This window comes from Hippocampus bargibanti, linkage group LG09 (genome assembly GCF_051943395.1).
Source record: "Hippocampus bargibanti isolate YZ-2025 linkage group LG09, ASM5194339v1, whole genome shotgun sequence".
Classification (NCBI taxonomy): domain Eukaryota; kingdom Metazoa; phylum Chordata; class Actinopteri; order Syngnathiformes; family Syngnathidae; genus Hippocampus; species Hippocampus bargibanti.
In genome coordinates this window covers 17,438,596-17,465,837 of record NC_142742.1, presented here as the reverse complement: position 1 = coordinate 17,465,837, position 27,242 = coordinate 17,438,596, and the positions used below count along the sequence as shown (strand labels likewise).

The 27,242-nt window shown below is 39.7% G+C and overlaps 1 protein-coding gene across 3 annotated transcripts in view; it reads right to left on the bottom strand.

Moving 5' to 3' along the window:
- The window catches only part of LOC148893856 (disheveled-associated activator of morphogenesis 2-like), a 92,768-nt gene that overhangs the window by 27,150 nt on the left and 38,376 nt on the right, over window positions 1-27,242 (bottom strand). For all 3 annotated transcript variants that reach the window (XM_089004584.1, XM_089004586.1, XM_089004585.1), the window contains 5 exons: window positions 24,849-25,126; window positions 16,975-17,064; window positions 11,426-11,500; window positions 7,196-7,290; window positions 705-1,038 (listed from right to left, as the gene is read on the bottom strand). In XM_089004584.1, the coding sequence (XP_088860710.1) occupies window positions 705-1,038; window positions 7,196-7,290; window positions 11,426-11,500; window positions 16,975-17,064; window positions 24,849-25,016 (762 nt within the window). In that variant the 5' untranslated portion in view covers window positions 25,017-25,126. The remainder of the gene's footprint in view (window positions 1-704; window positions 1,039-7,195; window positions 7,291-11,425; window positions 11,501-16,974; window positions 17,065-24,848; window positions 25,127-27,242) is intronic.

The following is a 27,242-nucleotide window of genomic DNA, read 5'->3' as shown; positions in this document are numbered from 1 at the left end:
CGCAGTGACTCCTCTCTCTAGCAGCAAATTGGAGTTTTCGTGTTTATTATGTTTGTTAAATCTTGATAAGTGCCTTGCACGCTGGGTCCGAGAGGACAGAAATTTCATCTGTGCTGTATGTCATGCATATTAGCATATTTGACAATAAAGCTGACTTTGACTTTGATAAATCACATTTGTTTCATTGTTATAAACCTCCTGTGTTATCTGATCTGGCCCAGATAAGACAACAGAGGAGGTTACTAATCCTTTGCACAGTCCGAAACTAATAACTAATGGAGTGTTCGCAACATGGAATAACATCACAAGCCTTCATCAGCGCCGAATCACCCATTCCTCTGGTGGGAACTTCGTCCAAGGTGCCACGAATTCACACATACCCGGTGGGCAGGGGGCTGAGTAAAATGTGGTTTGTTGACTCAGCCCTGATAGAAATAGAAGCACGGCATTCATGACCTTCATAACTGTTGATGTCCTCACACAGCTTTGTTATGTTCTCAAGGTGTGCTGTTTTGGCCTTAGGGCAAAACATCTGGAGAGATGTCAGCATGCGTCTCTGACACATCAAAATGATCTCAGCTTGATTTGTCTGTAGATGACTTTGTCAAGTTTCTCACGTAAAAACTGACACACCCCAGGTACAAAGATGATATCAGTATGTGTGAACTGAGAGACAGTAAAGGAATATTTAACATTTGCCTTACCTGAAAACGAGTCCTCTCTGCTGCGTATTTTTGATAGTGAGCCATGGCCTGCAAAACTTTCTTGTGTCCGTCAGGGACCAGACATACTGCCCCAAGAATCTCAAGAACAGCTACTTTGGTCTTTACATTCTCCGTTCGCAGGCTCTGCGAGATGGTGTTGATGCTCTGTGGGTGAGCGAGCACGTGTGCTCGACCCTGAGAATTGTTCATGAGAGCCTTGATGCAGCCGATGACAGAGGTGTGGACGCGACTCTCCGAGGTCTCATAATCCATGCTGCGAAGGAAGTTGAGGAGGCAAGTGAGGCCATCCAGCTCAATGAAGCGCGTCACAAACCTGAAAAGGACAAGGATAAAAATTTACAGACGAAGCATCATGCTGTACAAAAGCTAGCATTGATTTCAAACAAAGTAACCAGAATTTATAGTCATTGATTTTTATTACAAAACCACGGCATAATCACTATGCAAGACCTTGATTAAAATAATGAATGTGTGAATGACAAATAAAGCAAAAGAGTATTTGCTCCCCTGTACAATCATTAAGTGACATTAAACAAGGGACTTACATCAGCTCACCAGCTCAATGCTGGCTTTAACATAACATGTTTAATTCCTACAGTACATCCAATTTACTGTAAACAAAGTAATCAGTATATAAATAAACAAATGAACAAACAGACAAACAAACAAATAAATAAACGAAGATCCATCCTTTTGGGAATACATCTCGAATCCCAGACATTTGTACTGTATTTGGACTTAAAGGACAACCGACGTCACTTTTTTGTTTTTTAACTGTCACCAGAAAACGTTTTTTTAGCATCTAAAATACCCAAAACACGCAGAATGATATTTTTAGTCAAATGCAAAACACCAATAAAAATGAGTTAAAGTGTCCAAAATCTGCAAAAAAATTGAGCTGCGAATTGGGCATTTTCAGAAAGTCCCGCCCCTAGTTCGTGACGTCATGCCAAGACGTCTTGCATTGCTAGTGAATCAAAACAATGGCTTCAGATTCGGAGAATATGCTTTCTTGTTCCACAACCAGTGATGAATATGATTCAAATAGTTCTGAAGAGGAAAGCATATGTGTTTGCAATCGATTAAAGAATTTATTTGTGCCATTTTGAGGCAACATTGGGGGAAAATCTCTCACCCAAAAAAAGAGGCACAAAATGGCGACATCCTGTGGCCATCTCCGTTTCCACAGGCTGATAAATTCCTTATATGGCGCTTGGATGCCCTCTTCTGGTCTTCTGGTGGCTTTTGGGTGCAACACGAGGTCCCCAGACCAAACAAGTACAGCAAAATACATTGACGTGATGGAAGGACCGCTACAATGCGTCTTTTTTACGGTAAAGGGCGGTCCTTTAGTGACGTCACGTACAGACTCGTCACCAACTCAAAAACAAAACTTCCTGAATATTCAGCGCGAGTCTTAAAACGTAAAATAGAGCTATATGCGGTGGAATCTTTGTAAAATACGCTCAGTAGAAGTCATTTGAAGCCATTTTACAAATTATGGACACAACTTGTCCGGAGATGTCGGTTGTCCTTTAAGTCACACTTGCAAATTATATCATTTTAGACATTTAACAAACTGAACATTCTCTTTGAACGTGGTCACTTAACATTCCAGGTATCTAAAGAGGCATGCCTCATTAGCTGCTCAAAATAGAAGAGTAGCCAGCTATTAACATCAAACTGATAAGCTGAATGATAGACAAAATGTTTAAACATGGAGTGAAACCACAGCCGGTAAATAAACACACTTCCTACACAGATTACTGATGGTCAAAATGAACAATTTCAGACAACGGGGTTACAAAGAGGACCTGACCCGCACTGAAAGGGGAAAAAGGAGATTAGGAGGATTAGATGCATTGTTTTGACATATCAGAAGACACACAGACGAACCTCTTCAACATTCGGACAAAAACCCTCAAAACATGCAAATTCAGATCGCACTGAACCTTGACGCCAAGTGTTCTTTTGCTTAAAAACAATCTGTTTCAGATTTCCAGCAAAAGCACATAATTTATCTGGCATGGCTAAGAATTCCTTCAAAGAAATAAAATAATTTGACAAGTGCTTCTTGTCTTTTCCTGGCCCTCGCGTGTCTCCATCGATAACTAATGCAGCATAGTTGACACGGTACGGCAAGACACAAGTTGGAACACATTCTTCACTTTCTTCCAGCGCACCGGTGACAAGTGAAGCCAGAGAAAAAGCCAAGTACAGTAGCAGCCATATTCCTGTCCAAGATTTAGACAACCTCAGTGAAAAGAGATCATTCATGCTGGTGAAAAACTGAAGCTGAGCAGCCGAGAAACAAACTTGGGGTGAGTAGAGGATGATACTGTTCTTGCGAGTTCAAAAAATGGTGAAAGCGTTTCCATCAGGCTTTACTTTGTGAGGTAGGAAATGTGTATATGCACGTCACTCGAGATGTTTTGGAGCTTCACACATAAACACACTTAATGAGCTGTTAAAATGAGTCGTAACCAACCTTGTATGACTTTGGAGTCTCCTTTTTACAGCTTACCATTTACGCTCAAGTGGCTTACAATTGTTGTCTCTTCCTTTGAGAGAGCAACCACTGCATACATGAAACCGCTTCAGGATTGTTTTTCATTCAAAGAAGCAAGTGCTGCGTACGATATGCATTCAAGCAGCGCTAAACACAACCGGGGGGGCAAAACCAATGATGCAGACACGCATGGATGCACTTACACACTTTTCACACACAAAAAAGTGTAATGTAACTTGGAATTGAATGCCATAAACCAAAAAAGGCCAAGGAGCACACGAGTCGATGTTGAAGCAGGGCTCATGACAGGCAAATCACGTTATCTGAGGCAGCATTTAAAATCATTAACTCGAGGAAATAATCATAGAGCGATACAAAAAAAATCAGTTCATATTCCCTTTGTCAAAAACTCATTTGGATCAAAGCTGAGAACTTTTATCGAGACCGAAATATGCTTTGTACTGAATTCCATGTTCATTGGAACAACAGCAAAAAATGCCAAAGGTAAACATTAAAATACACCAAAACTAATCTAACATTTCTTTGTCATACAGGGTGACCCAAAAATATGCGTACCCATGAAAAATTCAATTGTGGCTTTGATTAAAAAGCTATTTACTTCAAATTCCAACCACACATTATTCAGTTTATGGAAGATCATTCACCAGAGTTTCAGCTATTTTGTCAATTTTTAGTTAATTTATGGCTTTCCCAAGATGTGTTCCAAATGTCCACCATTTCATTGCAAGCAAAGTTGTACTAGTTTGACAAAGTTGTCAATCACTTTTACACACTCCTCTTTCGGGAAAAAAACGTTGCTGCATTGAGGGACTCAGTTGGACGCATCTTTTTGGGTCACCCTCCCGAAAAAGTGAAAAACTTGAAATTGTCACTTGGTGTGAGCGTGAATGGATGTTCATCTCTGTGTGAGAAGATTTTTTTGACACTGTTCGCTGTGTGACATGAAAAATGTCATGGTCGTTTTAAGATTTCACCCAGTTTTGTTTCCTGTCCTGGTTTACAAAAAACTGTGCCAGATAGAGCAAAACAGCCCCAGAACATCACCAAGTCTCATTGATTTTTTTGTCTGGGCCTGATTACGTTAGTCACTTAACACTGGTCACTCGAACGGCTCCCTTTATATTTATATATAAATAGCACAATCATGCACGGTGAATGCTTTATTCTCATAACAGTTCATATTAACATGGCTTAACCCCAACCACGTAAATCATAGGATATCAACTTGTGCCAAGAATGTACAAACATCATTTGCTTATCATAACAGGAAATGCCGCTGTGGACAGATATAATCCACAATGTGTCACAATCAATGTGGTGGTAGGTTTATTTATTTTAAGTGAGAGAAGATAAGTGTTCGTTGAGAACGCATTGGTCTACTTCATCGAGTAACATACGCTCAATAAATAATGTACATACATAGTTGACAATTAAATACTTTGCCACTGTCGTCAGAAGCTTTTCAAAATAAGAGACAGTTGGTATGACTTAAGTGGTCCAACTGTCTGGGGGAAAAAATATAGAGCAAAAGTTTCTGTGGAAGGTTCATTTGTCGAATTGGAGTGAAAAAGTTAAAGCAGCACTGACTTCATATTCAAATTTTAAAACATGAGAGTGAGAAAAACGGTGCACTTTCCTGATCATCTGTTGAATTATTTTCTCATTGTAATCACAACTTTTCTTTCCTAATAAAAATATATTTATAGAAATGAACTTCAGGCCAGATGTAGACAATATATTTGGTTGAGATTGAGATGTATTAATTGATTTTAGGCACAGCACAAAATCAATAGTGAACATTTGTGCATGCTGTCCACTCTAAAATGTATCTGGCATGATGATGAGATTTAACAGACAGTAAGACTGACATATTTGCATCCAGCTGTTGAGTTCTGAAGAGGCAGTTTGCATGCAATATTTCTTCAGTGCTTGCCATTTGGCTCCCTCTATGCCCACCAAATGTTTTTGCTCCATGACCATGTAAAAAGAGGTCTAAGGGCACAGAAGAGCCTTGTAATGCCACATAGCAGCTGGCTCTCTGAAAGGCCAGAAGGAAGGATGGACTCTAGCCAAAACCGGCAGTGATGCAACACAACCATGAATGAAAAGAGTGTGCAGACTGAAGGAGGTACTGCCATGACAGTGTGCCACACATGTGTAAATTAAAAAGTGTTGCATTTAACGCCCCGGAGGGATATACATGGTATTCTTCTTTGTGATATATATTTTTGGTGGAGCTAATTATAAGGCGACGTGCTGGAGATCTAGTGCTTCATGCATTGACCTCACAGTACAGAGGTACTGGATTCGATTGCGACTCTGTTAGTGTGAGCGCAGATGATTGTTGGTCTCTGTGAGCTGCCAACCAGTTCAGGGTATCCCGTGCCGAATGCCCGAAGAGAGCTGATATAGGCTCCAGAATATCCCATGACTCAAATGGATTGATGGACAATTATAAACCTAAGTTATTTGTTGTCCAAAAAAATACAGTACAGTAATCCCTCATTTCTCGTGTTTATTGGGGATTGGGACCCTGACACCACTTTCACTTTATGCTCTAACAGTATAGCTGCCATTAGCCCACAGTTAGCTCCTTGACAAATATCACAGCATAGCAAAAGTGCTTATGATAAGACAATTAATCGTTATTGAAAAGGAAGAGGCAAAGAGACTGCTTTTTTTTCATACGAGCCCATTCACACACATTCTTTTACAGCGCACTCTTTCTCTCCCTCTTTCTCCCTCTCTCTCTGTCTGTCTCTCTCTCTCACTTTCATTTTCTTCCCCACACACAGCAATGAAGGACATTATTGAATACATTCTGCATATTCTCTGATTAACAAGGACATTTTTGTTTAGAATGTGAAAGGAGTTGTATAGACTAGTAGATAGTCCACTTCACTACTTCACAATTACCTGTTTGAAGTCATATTTTTTCCCGTGTGGGGTGGATATGGGGGCATGCTTGGAGCAAAACAGACGAGTGCGCCATTGAGGTTAGTCAGACACCTTAATCGGTTTAATTTGTGAGGCGGTGGGGTGGGGGCTGCATATTACCACCACGTAGAACGGGTTTCCTCATGTTTTCAAAATATTACTAGGATGTCCCAGAAACAGAATATTTTTCTCTGGCTGAAACTATCATCAGGTGACAGTCGGCGAGTACTCAACATACCCACATCCATGAGCTTGCATTAAAATAGTTGCATAAACTGTTGCATAAAAATACAGTTTTGTTGCTATTAAGGACTTGGCTGATTACCACTGCATAGCCATACACAACCCAGACATGACCCGGCAGCAGAGACGGCTCTAAGTATTTGTCACTCTTCAGGTTTGTCGCAAAAATTGGCTCCTTCAGAGAAAAAAAAAAAAAAAAGAAACATGCAGCTTGGCTGATGACCAATCCATCATTAAACTGGCCAGAGTTGAAATACAGCAATTGAGCAGCGGCCGATGGTAAAAGAGAAACAGTTTGTATGATTGGATAGTTTAGTATTCCAAATCTCTCATTGCGGCCAAACAGCTGCTGGGGACAGAGCATTCCAATGATCAAAATAATACATTTAATCAGTCCAATTTCAAAACATATTAACAGGTAATTGAATAATAATCCTGTGGAACATTTGATATACAGTACGATTTAATCAATGCATTAAAATGGACCCTTGCTATTTCACAGTGTGATGGCTCCCCTCAAATAATTGACCCTCATTATGACTGCATTGAAAAAAAAAACACATTGCGTCTTAATTTCTGATGATGAATAATTGATGAGTCTCCCCATAAACCCCTAAAAATCCTAATAAAATATTTTTTTTTATTGAGGAATAAAATCTCCAAAATCCACAGGTACAAGGTTGTAAGAAGGATAGCCTCTATGGATTATCTTGAAGAAGTCACATTTGTGTTAAAAGGAGAGAATCTGCTCACGGGTTACCTCATTGGCTGAGTTCGAAGTGCTGTCTTCAGATCTTCCACCACCTTGTTTCTCATTTCCATTTCCTCCTCATCAAAGGCAAACAGGGTCTGCATCTGGTGATAAAATGGAAAAATAGCTAATTAAGATGGAGTGAATCATTTATAATTCAGGTTTATTTGAAGCACAAATAAACAGTGTCTCTTGTTAGCGAGATAGTTCATACCCGAAATACACCAGCCTGCCTTAAAGGGTTTGTATCATGCAAAATGAACTTTTTTGAATTTGAAGCCATGTTCAAATGCTCAACCCTCACCAATAACAGCTCGATAGAGATGCTATTTTTCCCAATTTAAACCAAGAATTGGGTACTTAGTTTTACATGTATATGATTGAGAGTGTGGCCCCCATACCATTCCTGCAGACTGAACACACAAACGAACAGGTAAACCCAACAAGCAGATTTGGAAAAGAGGCGTTATGAGCGGCCACCTTCGCACCGGCATCACCGGTGGGAGTGCGCTGCTCTGACATTATGCTCTAAAAAACACACTTGCTAGCTTGCACGGGTGTCCAATGAAGGTGTCCTTTGAATTACCTCCGCGGTTGAGGCTGTAGCACGGCGGCCGAAAAGTGTTTAAAGGAAATTATTATTCACAGTTTCAATTGGATTCCTATACAAATAGTTGGAATCAACACGGCAGAAAATAGCATGGAAAAAAAACGGTCCTTGTTCTGTGTTAGTAGTAATACAGTTCAACACAACACCAAGGCTGTACGTATTATAATCAAAGTGCACCTATGCTGACATCCAACGGGAACACAGGGTTTTTTGTTTAATCGGTGGTCATATTTCTATTGAAGCTATTTGCCAAATGTGCAAGTTTTAACAGTAAGCAGGTCACAGTTGCTTCCTATTAATTGACTGCAGAGATATTTATTTAAAAGAGGGCTCCGCTTTCTTAAACAGAGACTTTTAGCAGGACATGTCAATGTGAAGTCGGTGTAAATATATCACGGCAAGAATGGACACATGTCAAGTCATTCATTTACAGTAGCTGCCGAGCTAAAAGGAACCTCCACATGTTTGACCACTTCTTGTCTGTCCAATGTGTGAATGTTTAATGGAAGAAACAGCTCAATCCAAACAACCATTGTGTCAACTTAGCCCTTTGTCCAGATGGTTGAAGCAGTGTCTGCCAAGCTGTGGCAATTAATACTTTGTAAGTCAAGTTAGATACAGAAATATTTGGGAGACGAACTGTCCGCTAAATTCACGTCTTTTGCATGAGCCAAACATGTCAACATCTGTTATTTGTGACCTGGTCCAGTATGCACATGTGGATATATTATTTTTAAAGCAAAGGGTAGTCCCACCTGAATGAGAATTTGTGAAAATAACCCCCTTTGAATCAGACAGATGCCCTTAAGCCTTGATACTTCATGAACTGAATGAGCAATGAGTACAATTATTACTAATTGGAACCATATACTGTATGTGCAGAAAATATGTTTATGAAGACTGTGAACTCCCAGTGCAGTATATTACACAGTTTCAAATTGAAGGCAAATGGATGTCTTGGTTGAAGAAGGAGCCTGTTGGCCATCAACTCCACATTCGTGGTTGGAGGAAGAAAATATTCAAACAGGGGCCATGAGCATCGGAAGGTGACGTTTAATCAGGTTTCCCTCTGATCCAAGAGTTACAGTATTTTTTTTGTGTTCACAGATTGGATCGTCCCAATATATAGCATTGTAATTGTGCTTTTCCTTCTGTAAACTGGTCCAGACAACCAAACACGTTTGGGTACAGCTACAATTCAAAAAGGCATTTATTTCTGGACCAAAAGTTACAGATCAAAACTATGCAGAATACATTGCCTATCTGGCCAACATGTGTTACATGATGGATTAAATACACTTCATAAGTAAGACGGTCTGATATTCAACAGTGAGATATTTTGGATTTCCGTATACTTTCTGCTGTCATTGTATCACTGGTTTGGCCTGCGCAGCCTCTGACAGTTCATTCGGTATACAGACTTCACTATAATTTAACTGAACAAAGACTAAAAAAAATGGGGTTCATAGCATGTTTCGATATAGAGTATATTGTATGGATACTTCTAGGCATAAATAATTCCATGTTGAGAAATGTGTAACATTGTAACAACACATGACCAAAGAGGAGGTTTATGGATGTTGTGAAAGAGGACATGAAGGTCGCTGGTGTGAGAAAAGAGGATGGACAAAACAGGTTTAGATAGAGGACACTGATTTGCTGTGGCGGCCCCTGAATGGAAAAGCCGAAAAGAAAAGAAGAAGACTAACAACATGTTGCCGCTGCTCACAAGCAGAAACACTTATCCTGTGACTGAAAAGTGTTCTTGAGAGTTTTGAAAGGTGCTAATAAATAAAATGTATCATTATTAACACTGGACCTATTATGTTAAATGTACAAACTTCAGGATTTCAGGTATGTGATTAAGACATTATTTTGTCAATGAACACCAAGACATTCAGTTGTAATAATGCTGGGCTTTAAAGCAAAAATGAGCACATCCACCAACTCAGCTACTGTGGAACGAGACTCCTCCCTGGTGAGTTCTAATGGGAGCCAACACATGAAGTCATTGTCAAACAAATCAACTCGAAATTATTTCAATATTCTGCAAAATAAGCTGCAAACCTCTGAAGATGGGGCACACTGATTCACTGTGGCGACCCCTTGAAGGGAAATGCCAAAAGAAAAGAAGAAGAAGGGTCAAGAAGCTGCAAAGAGGACTGTGAAGGAGGAAATAATGAGTGTGTAACAAAAAAGAATATATATTATGCACAAATATTTTTTTATCAAACTACTGTGAACAAACATATCACAATATGTGGAAAAGGCACAGAGCTATGATGAGTGAGGTTAGACTTCTTGTTTAAAATTAATGGGGATGAAGTTGACTGTCATCATGACGAATTTTTGATGATGTATGTATTCATGATTCACTTCAATTTGCCGCCGGGTGGCAGATTAAAGGAGGAAAGCCAGACATAAGTGAGGACAGGTTGCAGAAAGTCACGCAACCAGGAGAAGTACGTATACTGTATTTTTCCTTGATACCTTCACTAAGTAAATTTTTTTATGAATGTTGCACATTTACAGGATACATCTCAGTCTGCTGACATTTTTACTATGCTGAGAATATCTTGTTTTTTATCCTTTCACCCTCCACCCCATCCCCTTTCAAATTGCTGCCGATGACTGCAAATTTCCTAATTGTGGGACGATTAAAGGTTTTCTGATTCTGATTCCGTATTAGTATAAAGTATGTGCATTGTTCAAAACAGCATTCTGAAAATGGCACATATGAAGAGACAGGCTTACCAAGCCCAGTTGTTATTAAAATGCACAAGAAGCACCATTATAATTTAGCAGCCGTGTGTGTGTGTGTGAGAGAGAGAGAGAGAGAGAGAGAGAGAGAGAGAGAGAGAGAGAGAGAGAGAGAGAGAGAGAGAGAGAGAGAGAGAGAGAGGGAGGGAGAAAGAGAGAGAGGGAGAGAGAGAGAGAGAGAGAGAGAGAGAGAGAGAGAGAGAGAGAGAGAGAGAGAGAGAGAGAGAGAGAGAGAGAGAGAGAGAGAGAGAGAGAGAGAGAGAAACAGGGTTAAGAGAGAGCAGGAGATAAAGAGAGAAAGTATACACAAACCTATACATCCACTGTATATGCACATGTATTTGTATATACTACTTTTGTTTTGCATTCACTTCTTCACCCTTAAAAATACCCTAGAAGTGTTTTATGATCTAGAAAAGTTTGAGCAGGTCACTCAATCCACATGGTTAACATCTGATGGGTCCATGCCACACACTGGTCTTAATGTACAATGAGACACAACATCTATTGCAACAGTTGTGCTTAAAATAACACACAGAGCATGGGTGACTAAAAGTAAAAGTCAAAAAAAGTAAAAGAAAAAACAGCTCGAAGTAATGAGCAGTTCCATCTTGGCCTCTCTCCATGTCTGACAGCCATTCCCACTGACTGTTGCATGTAAAACTGGCCTTTTTGTCATCACAGTGTGGGAGAATGCTGGGGTCCCACTGATGGAATTTGGTGGCACAACCCCCCTCCCCTCACAAGGAAATAGTAACCTCTTAGTCCCATACTTAGACATGGAGCAAACTGAAGATGCATTAGGACAGCTGGGATTTGTCAGGATCATCATGTATTTAGGAATTCTATTGAGAAGAGGTAAGACTTACAGCAGCCATGGAGTTGATTCGGTCAATGTAGTAGTCAGGCCAGCTTGTAGCCAGCTTGTTCGGGTCCTCTTGTTCCTGTCCAGTGACAAACAAATAAAACGTCAAGCATTGATTTATACATTTCAAGGCTGAAAGAAATAGACAAATCAATCACATCATTTCATCATGTTCTTCCTTGGACTGATGATTATTATGTGCTTGAACCAGACAGCCGAACCTGCCGAAGAATCTGGTTAAGACTGAGATATTTACTGCCATCAGTTGGGCATTGATAGATAACGTTTAGGATGTTGGTATTGTCTATTTGAACAAATATATCTTCATGGAAAACTATTCATTTATGAATTATTTCACAATCGTGTCAAACGCTGCCAGACTTTCTGCGAAGAAGACAATGTGTTCTTCCTGGGAGGGAATATAAGAAAAGCAATAATAATAGTCACAATAATACATTTATTTGAGTGTATGTACACACACAAATGCGCACACACATGTAACACATCCAAGCACAACCATAAATGAATGAAACAGCCATATTTAAGTCACGAGAATGTCATGCGAAAACATATATATGATCCTATCCCTTTATATATATATCTATATATCGTTACAACCTTTTTCAAACAGCTTTGTATGAGATCAGTTTGTCCTGGCTAACTGTAGCTTGTGTGATGGCATGAGAAAACCAGAGACCTGTTCTTCGTTTACATCTGGTCTTGCTTAACCTAAGCTTGTAACATTTGTGGGACACTCTTATTCTTGTCAGGCCTTGCACATCAATTACATCTGAGAAAACCAAAATCTTCATTGATTGTCATTTGGGATAAAAATAAATAAATAAACAAATAGAGCATGCAATATATTTATTTTCAAAATGAGCGCACAATATGACAAAGTGAATGCAGCTCCAAAAACTGAATATCTTGGTTTTTGTTGACAGTTTCATTATGTTTTTTTTTTCAACTAATGCATTGGCATCGTCATGATTATGTTGTTTCATGGACCATGTGTGTGAGCATTTCCGCAGCAGAAACATAGTGTTCAATGCTTCTGTTATTCTTCACTGCATGATGTGCACAACCCCCCGTTGACTACAGAAGTAGTAAAGTCCCTGCTCCCTGCTTTGTGAATTACACTCGCACAACCTAGAAATATATCTCTACTGTTCTGATCAGCGCTGCACTTTTCTAAGTTTTTAGCTCAGGTTAAATGTATCTGAAATTCTATGTACATTTCTGTGTAGGCTCTCAGTTGTACAGGAGTGGTTCCATGTAAATTGGGCTAGTTTTGATTCTGTAATGTTGGTACATGTTTTAGCAAGATTCATGAAAATCAAGAAATTATGTGGTGGGCTGGATCTGAACCCTCAGGCCTTGAGATTGACACTTTTATGCTTCGAGTATCCACATCTGTTTGATTAAAAATAGCAAAAATAAACGTGGCTTGTTTGGTGTTTTTGTTTTTAAATAATCGCTCGAAGAATATATGAGCAGCTAGGAGAAGCGCTGAGCAGACATGACTACTAAGCACTGCTCCTTGTTGTCATGGTAACATCAGCCACAGTCTACATTGGCAGGAGACAGAAATGGTCATCCAAACCAAAAAATGGCATTCCAATCTTATTAGACACCTGTCTATTGTTTCATCGTGGGGGGAAAACAATGCACAATGTCTCTTTTAGTGAATGCAGACTTTGATGTGGTAAACTACTCTCTGCGTAATCGCTGATAAAAAGGTGACGGGGTGAAGTATCCATGTTTTTCCACACAAGTAATTCAACTATTCCTTTGTGGACCTTGCTTTCTACATGGAGCAATAGTTTTGCTGAAACAGGAAATGACCTTCCCTAAAACTTTATTTACAAGAGCTAGGATATAAAAAAATTAATCTTAAAGGAGAGGACATTGACAGGATGGTAAGTTCTTGGAAACTATGTAACACTTACCATTTCTTACAAGTTACCAGCATCACAGAAGCATGTATATAATAAGCACAGCCTCACACACACGCCTTTGGCTGCGTTCACGAAATGCAGAGGTAAAGCATGCATATGGGGTTCACTTAGGTTAGGAATTTTAAGACTTATGACATTAGCCAAGGAATCAAACAACAAAATGCTTCTTTCTCAAAATATATTTTAAGAAAAAGCTTGCGTGTGTGTGTGTGTGTGTGTGTGTGTGTGTGTGTGTGTGTGTGTGTGTGTGTGTGTGTGTGTGTGCGTGTGTTTGTGTGTGTGTGTGTGTGCGTGCATGCGTGTGTGTTACATGACAAGATGTCCTACTGCAGTTAGTCATGGTACACAGAGTCCATATTGATGCTAATTTCCAGACATGACTGATTACAAGGGTCACTAAAAGAACTGTCAGGTGAAAGAAAAATGTTTGTTTGCAGTAGTTTGATAACAGCATTGTATGAGTACTGAACTCGAGAATCAATTCGACCATGTATAATTTCAAAATATGAGGACGTATGTAATTGTGTGATTTATCATCTTTGACATTGACATTTTAGTGATAGAAATGTTCTAAGATATTTTACTGATCAAGGCCTAATGTAACTTATCAGGCAGAGACAGTAGTCTGTTGGCAGAGTACTGAGTCATGTTTGTTGTCGTAACAAATGGATGTTTGCTTGTATCACTATTTTATTACACCAGAACAGAAAGTTGTACTGGCCCAAAATGCAACTGTCATTTTAAGAAAATGAGGAAAATATGTCTCTCAAGTGGTAGGTACAAGGACAAAAATCATTGTGACATCACACTCGATGTTTTGGAACACCGATTTTCGAACGAGTGACCAGTCTCACAATGATGTTTAAAGATATAAAGATGTAAAATACTTCTTGAAGTGTTAATGCACTCCGGGCATTTGTCATATTTTGCCTTGTAATTGTTAAATCAAGGGTTCTTTGTTGTTTTCTTGTACAATTAAAATTAGGTAATCTGTATTTCTGTGCAATAATGTACTTTGATAATTAGCGATCCTTAGAGACCTGCTAATTCTACATTGAAATTGTTATTGCTTCACTGCTATACTTTGGAAAACCATTGAAAAGTCAACCTCGCGTGAATTATGAACGTCAAAGCACAATAATGTTCTACACATCGAAATGAGAGATGAAGCCACAAAGAAACCTTTATTTGGTGTGTTCCTATTAAACAAAGTAAACAGACGGGTGTGGAACAAATGGTTTTCAACTTTATGGCAGAGAAAGACAATTGGCATTCCTTCAGCTCTAACTACATTAGCTATTAGCTCACATTTGCAAGTGAAATAATTTATCCGTTGGGCACTGTGTTATTCAACCACAACAACCGAAGAGTTCGCAAAGCAAAGGAAAACAAGGGAACTAGTGTTTGTCCCAGAAAGGAACCACAGAGCAACATTTTACGGACTGGATGTTCAAATCACCACCATGTTGTAATTCCACAGAAGACAGGGCACTACTGTGTTGTCTGCTTGGCAAAACTACCTATGTTCAGTACAAAACAAATTTGTGTAACTTTGCAGACAGCATATACTGACTCCTGACTGCATGAACACATACAGACAAAGGGAGATATTATCCAATATTGCTACCGTCCATGAATGAAGTATTTGTTCAACTTGTCTTCCAGTTTTTTACATGGACAACCATTGATTGATTGACTTTTCGCTTTCTGACCAAGACACAATGTTTTTTATTTTTTTTTTTTTTTGGGGGGTGGGGGGGGGGGGAATAACATTTAGCCTGAACAGAGGAAACTGTCATACATGGAAAAAAACATCAACCTGATTGCTTTAATTCAAACCATGCATGTAGTTGCTTCAGAGAACAGAATTACTACAGTACGGTTGAATTTGTGAGTTTTCCAATGGGAAAAAACAGTGTACCATTTGGTGTAATATTCTGTGCATTCTTGCTCCAACATCTCTTGTAACCAAGGTGAAGGAAACATTTTCAGCTTGTGACCTACATGAGAAATGTTGCCCCTCTCAGGCCACAAACTTTATGACCTGCGCTATTTTATTAGAGAACTTCAGAATATTAATATTACTAATAATAATCTCGCATCGATTATTGCAACGCACTTCTCTTCGGTATCAACCAGAAATTTCTCCATAAACTCCAACTCGTCCAAAATTCTTCAGCCCGGATCATCTGGAATTCTCTTCCACCCAACATCCTAAATATTGACTCCCTCCCTATTTTCAAGGCTCACCTCAAAACCCATCTCATCTCATTTTCCGTACTGCTTATTCCTCATTAGGGTCGCGGGGGTTGCTGGAGCCTATCTCAGCTGTCTTCGGGCACGAGGCGGGGGACACCCTGAATTGGTTGCCAGCCAATCGCAGGGCACACAAAGACATACAACAGTCACTCTCACACTCACTCCTAGGGACAATTTGGAGTGGTCAATCTGCCTGCCATGCATGTTTTTGGAGTGTGGGAGGAAACCGGAGGACCCGGAGAAAACCCACGCGGGTCCGGGGAGAACATGCAAACTCCACACAGGGAGGCCGGACCGGGACGCGAACCGGCGACCTCTGCACTGTGAAGCCGGTGTGCTAACCACTCGACTACTGGGCCGCCACCCACTTGTTTAAAATTGCTTTCAATGTATAGTTCTATCTGCTATTTTATTATGTATCATTTTACTTATGGTTTTATTGTAATGTGCTTTGTTTTATTGTTTTTATTGTAAAGTGTCCTTGGGTGTTTTGAAAGGCGCTTGAAATAAAATGTATTATTATTATTAATAATGAAATTAAAAAATGCATGTTTGACAAGAAATTGTGTTCCTACCTAATGATGAATAAAACTTATTCCAACCTCCACCACGGGACCTGAACAAGCCACAAATTGGTTTCTTCGTGCGAGTAACTCAACACTACCCGTCACCTACCTACCCACAAACCATCATTTGTTTACTCTTTCCCCATCGGATCAGCTAAGCCTTCAAGCTTTAGATGGAGGATGGAGGGAATTGATTGTCTTTCTACTTCCGAGGCAAAAAAAAAAAAAACTTGGCTAAATGACCAAAAGAGGCACATGGGAGGGTTTAAGATAAACCTATTCAATTTTCTCTTGGGAGAAAACGAGTAGCTGAATTCCTATTTCTTCATGCCCAATGTCATTTCCTGATGAAAATTTGACCACAAAATGAAGCTGGAGTTTTTTGGAACAGTATAGTAAGTTAATGGGAGACGTTTTGGCAAGAAGAAACGGGGTAAAATAGAGGACGAACAAGAACTTTCAAGTGCCGCTTGTGGTATGTTGATGATGTTAGAGCAGCATATCTGAGACAGGACATGCCATTTTCCACCAAGAATATTTGCAAGCTGTGAAATCTTGTGCGTTAAGCACTTGCTTGTGGACGTCATTCAACAACAAGGTTTATGCCAAAGCAGAACTGAGAAGTTGGATTTGGGCCCAACTGTGTCGTTTAGCTGATTTAAAACTGGCTCGAGTGAAAGCTGCCCTTCAATAACATTCAGCACGAACAGAGACGCATTGTGGGATCAGGCCGTCATACAACAGAGGGAGAAGAAGGTCATTCAACTTACCTTCTTTTTGCTGCAATAAATCTGCCATTTCTTCTCATCTGGCAAGGCGAACATGGCCTCCCGATTCTTATCAGTCAAATCCAACTCATCCTGCAAAAAGGGAAACATTCATGCGTTGAGTTATTTTACAAATCTATAGTGTGTATGGCTAATTATTATTGAAAACATTCTGGCAAATCCACTTAAAGAGTAAATGCACTCATTCAATGATAAGAAACAATCATGCAAATGAGCAAACCCATTATTCAATTCAGCAATTGCTGTGGGCACCAAATTTGCAGGATGGGATTTGAGTGTCCAATCCTCTCCAGTACACTGAAGACTATTTACTTTCACTCCGTTGCTCTGCTCAATTCCTTTGCCATGTACAAGGAGCCTCCTGCTCCTTTTGAAATGCATTTGAACCCTGGAAATGAGTTCATGCTTGCCAGAGAGGAAAAGTAAAGTTTTGAGAGGGGGTATAGAGCTAGAGATGCGATGAATAAAATAAAACAGCTGGACAACAAAAACACAGAGGATATGATGAGACGCTTTTGAAGAAGGTCTTTGTGCTCAAGCTCGAAACTAATCTCATCATAATGGTCTAGTCACCATGACGTCAACTCGAAGTCCCACAACCCCAAGCCCCCCAAGAGTAAAAATCGCCAACAGTGCCAGGGTGGGGGGTCTGCCAAACCAGTAGCTGTTTTTTTTAATCCATTGAGCCAAACGGGTTGGGTGGAGTGCACATTGGAAGCCTGACACTTTGAAGAGTGACATCATCTTTCATCCAATGCTTTCAATACCAGAACTAATTATCGTGAGTTTTGAAGAACATAAAAAGGAACAAGCTGAATGGGGTGAAATGGAAGGACATGTCATACAGACTGAAACCACAAAGGAGCTTGAGAATCATAGGTCCAAACCTTTTTCATCCCAATGGTATTATTTCACTGATCAACTGTGACTCTGACACAATGACTCTCTTTTCAGGATCTATACCTGTTAGTAACAGGCATGCAGGCTGTTGCAATATAGTCAATGTACAGGTCCTCTCTTTCCTTAATATTTACTGATTTGAATTTAAAATACCAACTACTCACCATATTGTCCAGCTAAGAAATCAAGTCTGAGAGGTGAGCTTACCTCTGAAGTAGGTCACTTTTGTGTTTTATTTTGGATACTTGCAAGTGCTCTCTTCCAGCCACATATGTTTAGAAAGATCAAGTATTTGTGATCACTTGTGACTGAAAATGTGTTGGGGGCGGGGGGGCTAGTACATGGCTTTATCTACTGATGCAAAGCGGAGGTCGCAGAGCTCTGCACCTTCAACATGGGAATGTGACGTGATGATGAGCAAGTAACTGCTTGGGGTAACAAAACAGCTTTTAATGGTATGTTAACACTGAACAAATGTAATCTTTGTCACTATGCCCAAACACTATTTTACAGTGGGATGTTGGGGGGGGAAAGCATACAGTATTCCACGGAATTGTCGTGACCAATCACTTCTGTAAAATCCTTACTTAGTATACCACAGATTCCTGTCTATCCCTCATCGCAATGCACTGAGCAGTGCTGAGCACAAATGTCAAGTGATGTGATTATTGCGGCATATGTGAATGAAAATTGGAATGTGACAGTCGTGGACAGATATTAATTTTATTTTATTTTTTAAGTCCTCGTATCCAGGAGCAGGGGCACTTGACCCTGCCAGAGAGAGAATGAGAAAGCGCAACAGCTTGGCTTACATGAAAATTCCAAGCAAATTATTGTTTTCTTTTAAGTGAGAACAGTGTATAATCATCATCTTTGCAAAATTAAGTGTTATTTATAGAGGCATACTGACTAGTTAAAAATATTTTATAGTAAATATTTTTTTAAATAAAATAGCAAACTGGTCAGTACTTGCATGGGCGTACGGCAGTGTTTGCTAAAGAGAGTGCCAAATTCCATTAATTGATTACATAATTGATAAGGTAATCACTTCGATACATATTTGTTTGTGACAGGCCTACTATGCAGGGCTCTCGACTTTCAACTAGGTCAAAGCCCCACTGTCCAAGCTGCACCTAATTAGAAGACCTGATACTGAGAACTTCTGGGGAAATCTGAAATCTCAGAGAATAAGACCCTTGGATTTGAACCAGATGGATCAGAGTCCAATAGTTGATCTCTGGCTTCTTCACCCTGTCCAGCATTATTCCTCCCAATTGAATGTCCGAAACTGAAAAGAGACTGTATCTTGAAAGAAGGGTGTACGCATTAAAGGATTCTAGAGTTTATGGGATGTTTATGTTTACTTTAAGGTATTACGTAACACTTAAATAAGTGAGTGGTTTAAATTGCAGAGCAGCAAGAGGAGAGAAAAAGAAGGGGAGCAGCAGGGCAAGCCTGAACAACTATTATGTCTTCTGAACACAAATCACATTTTTGTGCAGCATGAATCCATTTTACATACAGCATTATTAAATCACACTTAAGTTTATCTCTATCAAACTGTGAAAAGATGGATAAAGACCAGAAATAAAATGCTCAATTTTGATGTCATTGTAAACATGTTGTTGAGGTGCTACAGTAACTCAATACTATTACTGGCACCATAGGTCATGTTGGATTTCATCGGAACATGAGCATATAGAGCAAAGATGATGGAAATTGGGTGGGTGGAGGAATTTTTGGTCACAAAAGACTTTTTATTTTCCCTGTTATGCAACAGTCCATACTTTTCTTCTCCGCCCCCTCACTTCATGTTCAAAACATGTCCCCGTGTTCCCATGACATTACATTGCCTTATGACCTGATAACAATCCCCGAAAACATTCAATCCTTAAGCACGCCAAATTCCAAACAAAACCAAATCACATTCCACCTTGGCTTTGCAGAAACCGTGCCCCCCGTACATCTCCGCCAACATATTACAGTTGGGAATTCATATAAACCAAAACCAATATTGTTTCACCTGCTGCTCAAAAAGGGAAAATACATACCTTAGGCTACTGAGAAGTTATTTCATATTTTCAACAGCCTATCGAGTACGGTAATGTTACAAGTTAAAACGGTTGTCATTGTGTACATATGTGCAGCAGACTGATGGACAGACCAGATCATTCAATTTCCTGTTTCACAGTGCCAGCGGGCCTCTCAAATGTGCTGAATTATAATGAATAGTGAGACAAAATGAAAAAAAGAAGAAGTCAACGGCAGCAAAGCAAACTCGGCCTCGTGACTGAGACGTGAACAGGAGAACTATAAAAGTCACTTCATTTAGGATAGGTGGACATTGTGATGTTGCATGAATCCAGACTCATGCACTGTATAACCACTACACCATAAACAAGATTATGTGTGCACCACCCAAAAAAGACTTATAATGAATGGATGCATTATTCTTGTTAAAATCAGTATTCGATTTTACACTGTAAAACCCACCACAAAAATCATCTTTGGCATTCCATTCAGCATGACTCAGACGTGGCGTTAGTTTTAATCTTACTCTCTCTGTGACTGATTTATTGCATTATTGTTATGTATATGATAGTTGCTCCGTGTACAGCCCTTTGCATGCAGTGTTGGGTGTATGATTATGATACTGAGTATGATTACAGCCAAGTAGTGATGCTGCAGTAAAGCCATAGAGGATTATGAACACAAACATCCATCGATCCATCTATGTCTTATTCAAGCTGCTTATCCTTACATGGGCCACACACGTCTCTTCTAGCCTATCCATGGGCACTAGGTGAGGTCTATCCTGAACTGATTGCCAACCAATCGCTGAGCATGCATTGATAAAGTATCACACTCAATGACAGTTAGGAACAAATTGGAGTGCCCTGCTAAACTTCCATGCATGTTTTGCGGGAGGAGAAAAAATATATATATATATATATATTGATATATCATCTTGTCTATCAGCAAATTGCAGAGGAGAAGTGCATAAGGATCCCAAGAAAATGCAGGGAAACGTGGAAAGAAAAAACTAAACATAATACTAAGCCTCTCTTTCTTACACTCTCCCACTTAATCACCAAAGCCTTATGATAATGGGGGCCACAGAGACGAAAGGCGCTTATAAATGAAATGTATTGTTATTAAAGCATGGGAGTAACAAGGTGTTAACTGCATTTTTGTGGAACTACGGATGGTGACAAAGTACATAAAATGTCTGAAAAAATATGTTGACAGGAAAAGAGAAGGATGACTGAGTGGGAATGTGGCATGTAAAAGGGAGTGGTTTTATTATTGTGGGACCACCAACTTAGAAGGTGTCAGACTCCACCTAAACAGGAATTGAGTGGTCCAAGAATGACATCCTGTCGGGAGGGAGCATCTATTAACCATTATTTAAAAAGTGGGTTGAATCAAGTTCTACACTGGGTAGAATGGACATATTACAGTCAACCCTGCAGCCATCCGGCGCAAGACGGGAAGCCTGATAAAAAATACACAAATAAAACAAATAAATAAAACAGGCAGATAAAAGGAAGTCATATTAGGCTTCAGGGGAAAATCACAGGAACTTGTCGCTGCTGGAGGTTATTTGTTTAATTGTACATCCAAGACCTTGTTTGAAAGTTAAATTACTCAAATTTAACTTTAAAAACACATGCATATATTGTGAGACATGTGCCTTAAATGTCTTCAATAGCAGTTCATTACTTGTACACAATTCTTACGCCTTGTAGCACCTCATAGAAGAGACCACGTATCTGGTCTTTCTTTGAATCCCCTAACATCTTGTCAGTGCTCGCCCAATGCCTCTTTCAAACAGTCCAAACAGGGCTTGACCACTTACTTAATATGGTTTCACTAATCATAACATTAAAACGATGAGTTCAAGCTTTGAAGTGGAAAAGCCAGGAAGACAACTGGAAAAGACAAAAGGAAAGTGTGTTGGACTAGGGCCATTCTTGAAGTAAGGCACGATTTATATCAATCATGGGCTGATTGAAAACTAAATATTGTGGACCCAGTAACCTTTCCAGACAGTTTATCGAATGTGATAGGAGAAAGCTGAACCCATGCTATATCTGTTTTGAAAAGAAACTCTCCAAAATACTGGCCAGCCAGTCTGGGCGCTGAGTTTCCTTCATGCAACATACTAATATAGAAGCTCTGCTATTGGCTATTACTGAGCATCAACCTAGCATCCCACATCCAAGAGGGACATCTGAGATATGCATGTCATAGATATCCATGTCAAGTTGGCTGATGTGTGTTTGTTCTTTTAATTAGCTTAGCAAGATGAAATGCAACTTAGAAAGCCAGCATTCTGACCAATCACGTGGAAGCGTTTTCATGAAACTGTGTACTGTACTATGGATGTCATTATCTGCAATTTGGATAGTGTCCTAAATTAAGATTGTTGCCATTATTGGTTAACATAGATTTTCATTCATAAAGTGCAAATGATGTTTATTAGCTCAGTTCATAGGACTTTCATTTGGTCTTGGTGAGTTACTACATTTGAAAGCCCCTTCAGAACAAAATATGGCAAATGACATTTTGTGCAGTCAGAATGTTTCCTGAGTGAGGCATAGAGCCCTGTACGCCACTGTGCTCCATGTCAGTGTGCTTCCTTCCGAAAATTCACATGCCCCAAATAGTGATTTTTTTTTGCAGGAATCACCAACATTTTTGAAAGTGAGAGCAATTTTACTAATTAATGTTAAGGTCTATATGTTTTCTGCATACTTCTGACATTTAATTATGTTTAATTAAGTTATTTTTATCCATGGAAAACTTTGCCAGTGTACTTTTTCAAATGATCTCTTCTACATTTCTAGAGAATGACAATGACCCATCACCAATGAGCTATTTTAAGAACAGCTCACAGGCTTCTGGTGTGTTCCTTTGGTGGGTTGCTACCTGTTGCCTGCGGGTACCAAATTGATTACTCCAATTTAAGAATCTTTGTGTGCCGTTTATTAGGCTAAAAACATGTGCAGTCATCCTCCAATAATGTATCTATTTTGCATTAGAACTATCATCCATAGTCAGTAGATGAATGATGTGTCATTCTGTCACACAAAAACAAATTGATGTCTTCCAATTCTAATATGTTGTCATTTATCTAATTATTTTGAGGGGCTAGTTTTTCTAAAATATTTTTGTTGACAGTGTAAGTCAAGCCCTCGCCTTCCACTGGTGGTGTGAGCTGAGCGTGCACTGCTCTGTCTCTTGACCCAGTGGAAGATTCCATGATGGATGTTCGGACTCTGGAGGTGGTTTCACTCCTACACTTGGCCCAGATCTGTCGCTCCAACTCCAAAGGCTCCATTCAGTCTAATTCACCTCCTCGAGAGAGGCTTTCATAGCAATAATTCCTCACCGATGTTACCAAGGAAACACGCTAGTATGCGTCTTCATTTCGTCCATTGGTACAAAGCATGTTTCTTGTTTTACAAACACCATGGGCACGACCATGTGATTCGTCAATGTACATATTTTGGCTGAACGGGTTGTCAGACACGCGGTCAAATATGTCAGCATGTTGGAGGTAGCTGGATCAGGAAAGCAGGTGGGGAGGAACGGAGGGTTGCCAATGACTTATTCCGCTTCCCATTGTCAGGTAGAATCATTTTGTGTATTGGTCACCCAGTTAGTAAAAACAAACATTAATCAATTGTCATTGTGAGTGATCGTTTAACAGAAGCATATTTTTCTCCGCCTTCACATCTCTGTTGCAATAAAACTCATGAGCTTTAACTGCTACATCCAATGTCGTGATGCTTCTCAAAAGCAAAACAGATCAAAACAGACATGACCCCGAGCACTGAACATCTGATCCTGTGAAAAACAAAGTACCCATCCAACCATCTCAAGATGAATCTTTTCACAATATGTGGAAGGGACCAGATCCAACTAGAAGGGAGGACGCCAACCCTTTTTTTCCCTCAAGGGTCACAACGTTAAAAGAGGTTTTGAAATCAAATACGGCTCACGCTGTTTTAATGGCTCTTCCTCTCTGGAATTTATGTCAAGCTCATCAACGGAAGCTGAAGATACAATATTTACTCCAAAATAAGCAGCCAATCCCATAGTTCTTGTGTCATAGTCAAGTGCTCCCATATGAAGAGCAGACTGACACCCTAGCAATACTGTCAAATGCAATTGTAGTTCAAAAGTATTTCGAGTTTGAGTGAACAGACATGGAAAGGAAGGGGGGAGAAAAAGAAGGGGGAAAACCTGAACATGTAAAAACGTTGCAATGCACTATCAAATAAAATCACTATTTGAAAGATTCACTTCTTGGAAACCTCTTCCTTAATAACAAATTATTTTGTAATAAAAAAAAATATTGAAAAAATCCTTAATTGATCTGGATAGCTGCAGTAATCTATCCCGTTGGTGTTGAAGTTTCATATTCCAAGACAAAGAGACACATATGCCAGAAACCCTCCGGTAGCCAACATACTGAAAACATATTTGCCGATGAGTTTAGTTTGAAGTGGGACAATAAATTAGATGAAGATTAAGGCTGATAGAAAAGTGACTCAAAGATCGGAGGATACCAAACGTAACAAAGGAGAGCATAAGCACTTGTTTCTCCAAGCCAGGTTCTCCTCAACGGCAGACTATTATGCTTTAATCTATATTTTGATTCCTCAGCACACTCTGCTGTGTGGGCTTTATATAGAAGCGAGGATGAGCTTCTTGATTTGTGAAATGGGGTAATATGATGCAGCTTTATCTTAACATCAAGACCACACTGCCCTTAATCTATTTATTTCTGAGGCTGGCATGATGAGCCACGTGCGGCTAATCATTGTACAGTCTATCCAACAATGCCATCCCTGGTTTCGGGAGGTCATGATGTTAAAACCACTCCAACTAAAATATAGATGTAGGATTTGTTCTTATACCACTTAAATCTGGCGGTAGATACTTACGACCAGCTCGGAGAAGCGAGCATGAAGCTCCTCAGCAGGCGGCATTGGGGCACTGAATTCCAGTAGCTGTAAGGGCACACTGTCCTTTAGGTTGATCTCCGGGGGTTCACTGTTGCTGAAACAGCACAGGAACCCCAGGCCCGCCCTTGTCCTCTTCCTAGGGGGCATGGTGGTTGCGGTAGCACACGTGGCGGTGATGGAGTTGAAGCCAAATGTTTAGGAAGGGACAAAGGGGCGGGGGGGTGAAGAGGACAAGGCTGCTATCTTGGTGGCATGATCTGAAAAAAAGAAGAGAGAAATACATGAATTAAAAATGGGACTAACAAAATTAGACTCACTTGTAATCACATAAAATGCACCACAAGCATGTTTCATCCACTCATGCCGTTGATCACAATATAGCAAACCACAGTGGAATCATATTGATTCAGTTATTACTCAGTCACGTACAGACCATACATATTGGACAAAGGAATAATATATATATATATATATATATATATATATATATATATATATATATATAAATCACTAAGAGAATGATTGTATGATTGTGTTTGCATTTTCTTCATTGTAAAAAAAAAAAAAACGCTCAAACCCAAATTTGTGCGGCATTATCCATGTAAACATTAAAAGCCCTCATTCATAACAGCCTTTAATCACAGACGAAGCCAAAACGTGAAGCAAAAACTTTCCAACTTCTCATTTGAGCTGAGCTAGCAACGTGCAAGAGAACTGCAACCTTCTCAATACATTTTGTTTTCTTGTGTTTCACCAAGAAGATGGACAAAGATCAATGTGACAGAGACAGTGGGGACCTGGATGAAATGCACAGCTTTCAGTTAGAATTCAACAAAAGAGCTGTTGTCTGTGAGGTATAATCGTGCCTCGGCAGTATGTCTATGAGTCGTTGTTCGGACACTGAGCTGCCCTAACAGCACCCTTTGACTTTTCAATGGTGCAGACAGTGTACGTGTGTCAGTGTGTGTGTGTGTGTTTATGCACATGCAATAGTGGATGGCTACACTCCACTATGAATTAAGCAATGAATAGGACATATCAACCCAAGAGGATTTCCTCAGCGGCACAAAATGGATGTGGGTGGTCACTGAATTAAGAAATAATGCACACTTTACACTGTATTATGGCCTTCAGAAATCACACGCACACAACCCCATGTTACACTACAGCATTTCATAGATGGCAACAGTTTACCGCCATTTGGTGTCAGAAGGGCCTGTGATGTAATGTAATGGTAATAAAAAGAAATCTTGCGGGAATGTTTGACCAAGAGCCGAGGTCTGGGGAACTTGGGAGAATAGGTTCAAAGTGTTGCCTGTCTCGATCAAACAGTGAAAAGAAATATGTCTGTGTAAGCTCTCAGTTGTACAGTAGGAGTCCATCGATAAAAAGGTTTCTTCAGCCGTCATCTGTACTTCTTTGAAGGTGCCGGACGTTTCGCTTCTTATCCAAGATGCTTCTTCAGCGAACTAAAGTCACTTTAGTGAAAGCTTAAAAGAATGATCCAGAGAAAAGGAAAAAAAGTCACATTTTGAGTTGGTGACGAGTCCTCACCCTACGTCACTGAAGGAAGGCCCCTCACCGAGAAAGGACAGACCTTGCATCACCTCAATGCATTTTGCGGTACTTTGCTTGGTCTGAAAACTTTGTGTTTATGGCGAAATTAGAAGGAAAACACATAAATAATGCAATGGTGAATCGTTGTATGTTACACCGAGACAACTATTAGATATTCGCTGACAAAAATTCCAAAGTGAAGAATCAACCAATTTCCAACGGAGCTCTGCCGCCATCTTCTGCATTTTCTGTGACGCTAGACATCAGTCTTGATCACTCAAAATGACCGGAAGACCTTCTTTAATCGATTGTAAACATTTATACTTTCCTCTTCAGAATTATTTGAATCATATTTATAACTGGATGCGTAACAAGAAAGCATATTCTCCGAATCTGAAGCCATTGTTTTGATTCACAAGCAATGCAAGACGTCTTGGCGTGACGTCACGAACTGGGGGCGGGACTTTCTGAAAATGCCCAATTCGGAGCTCATTTTTTTGCAGATTTTGGACACTTTAAGTCATTTTTATTGGTGTTTTGCATTTGACTAAAAATATCAGCCTGCATGTTTTGGGTATTTTAGATAAAACGTTTTTCTGATGTCAGTTAGGAAACAAAAAAAGTGATGTTGGTTGTCCTTTAAGACTACTCTCACATTTGATAGATGCATTTGATCGTTTATGCGCAATTTAAGGCTACATTTTTACTTGAATCGGTGGCAAGAAATTGTATTACTTAAATTCCTCCTCCACATTGCTCTCCCTCACTAACATATTCACTGAGCAGAGATGTTCTCATTTCGATGACTAAAAATAG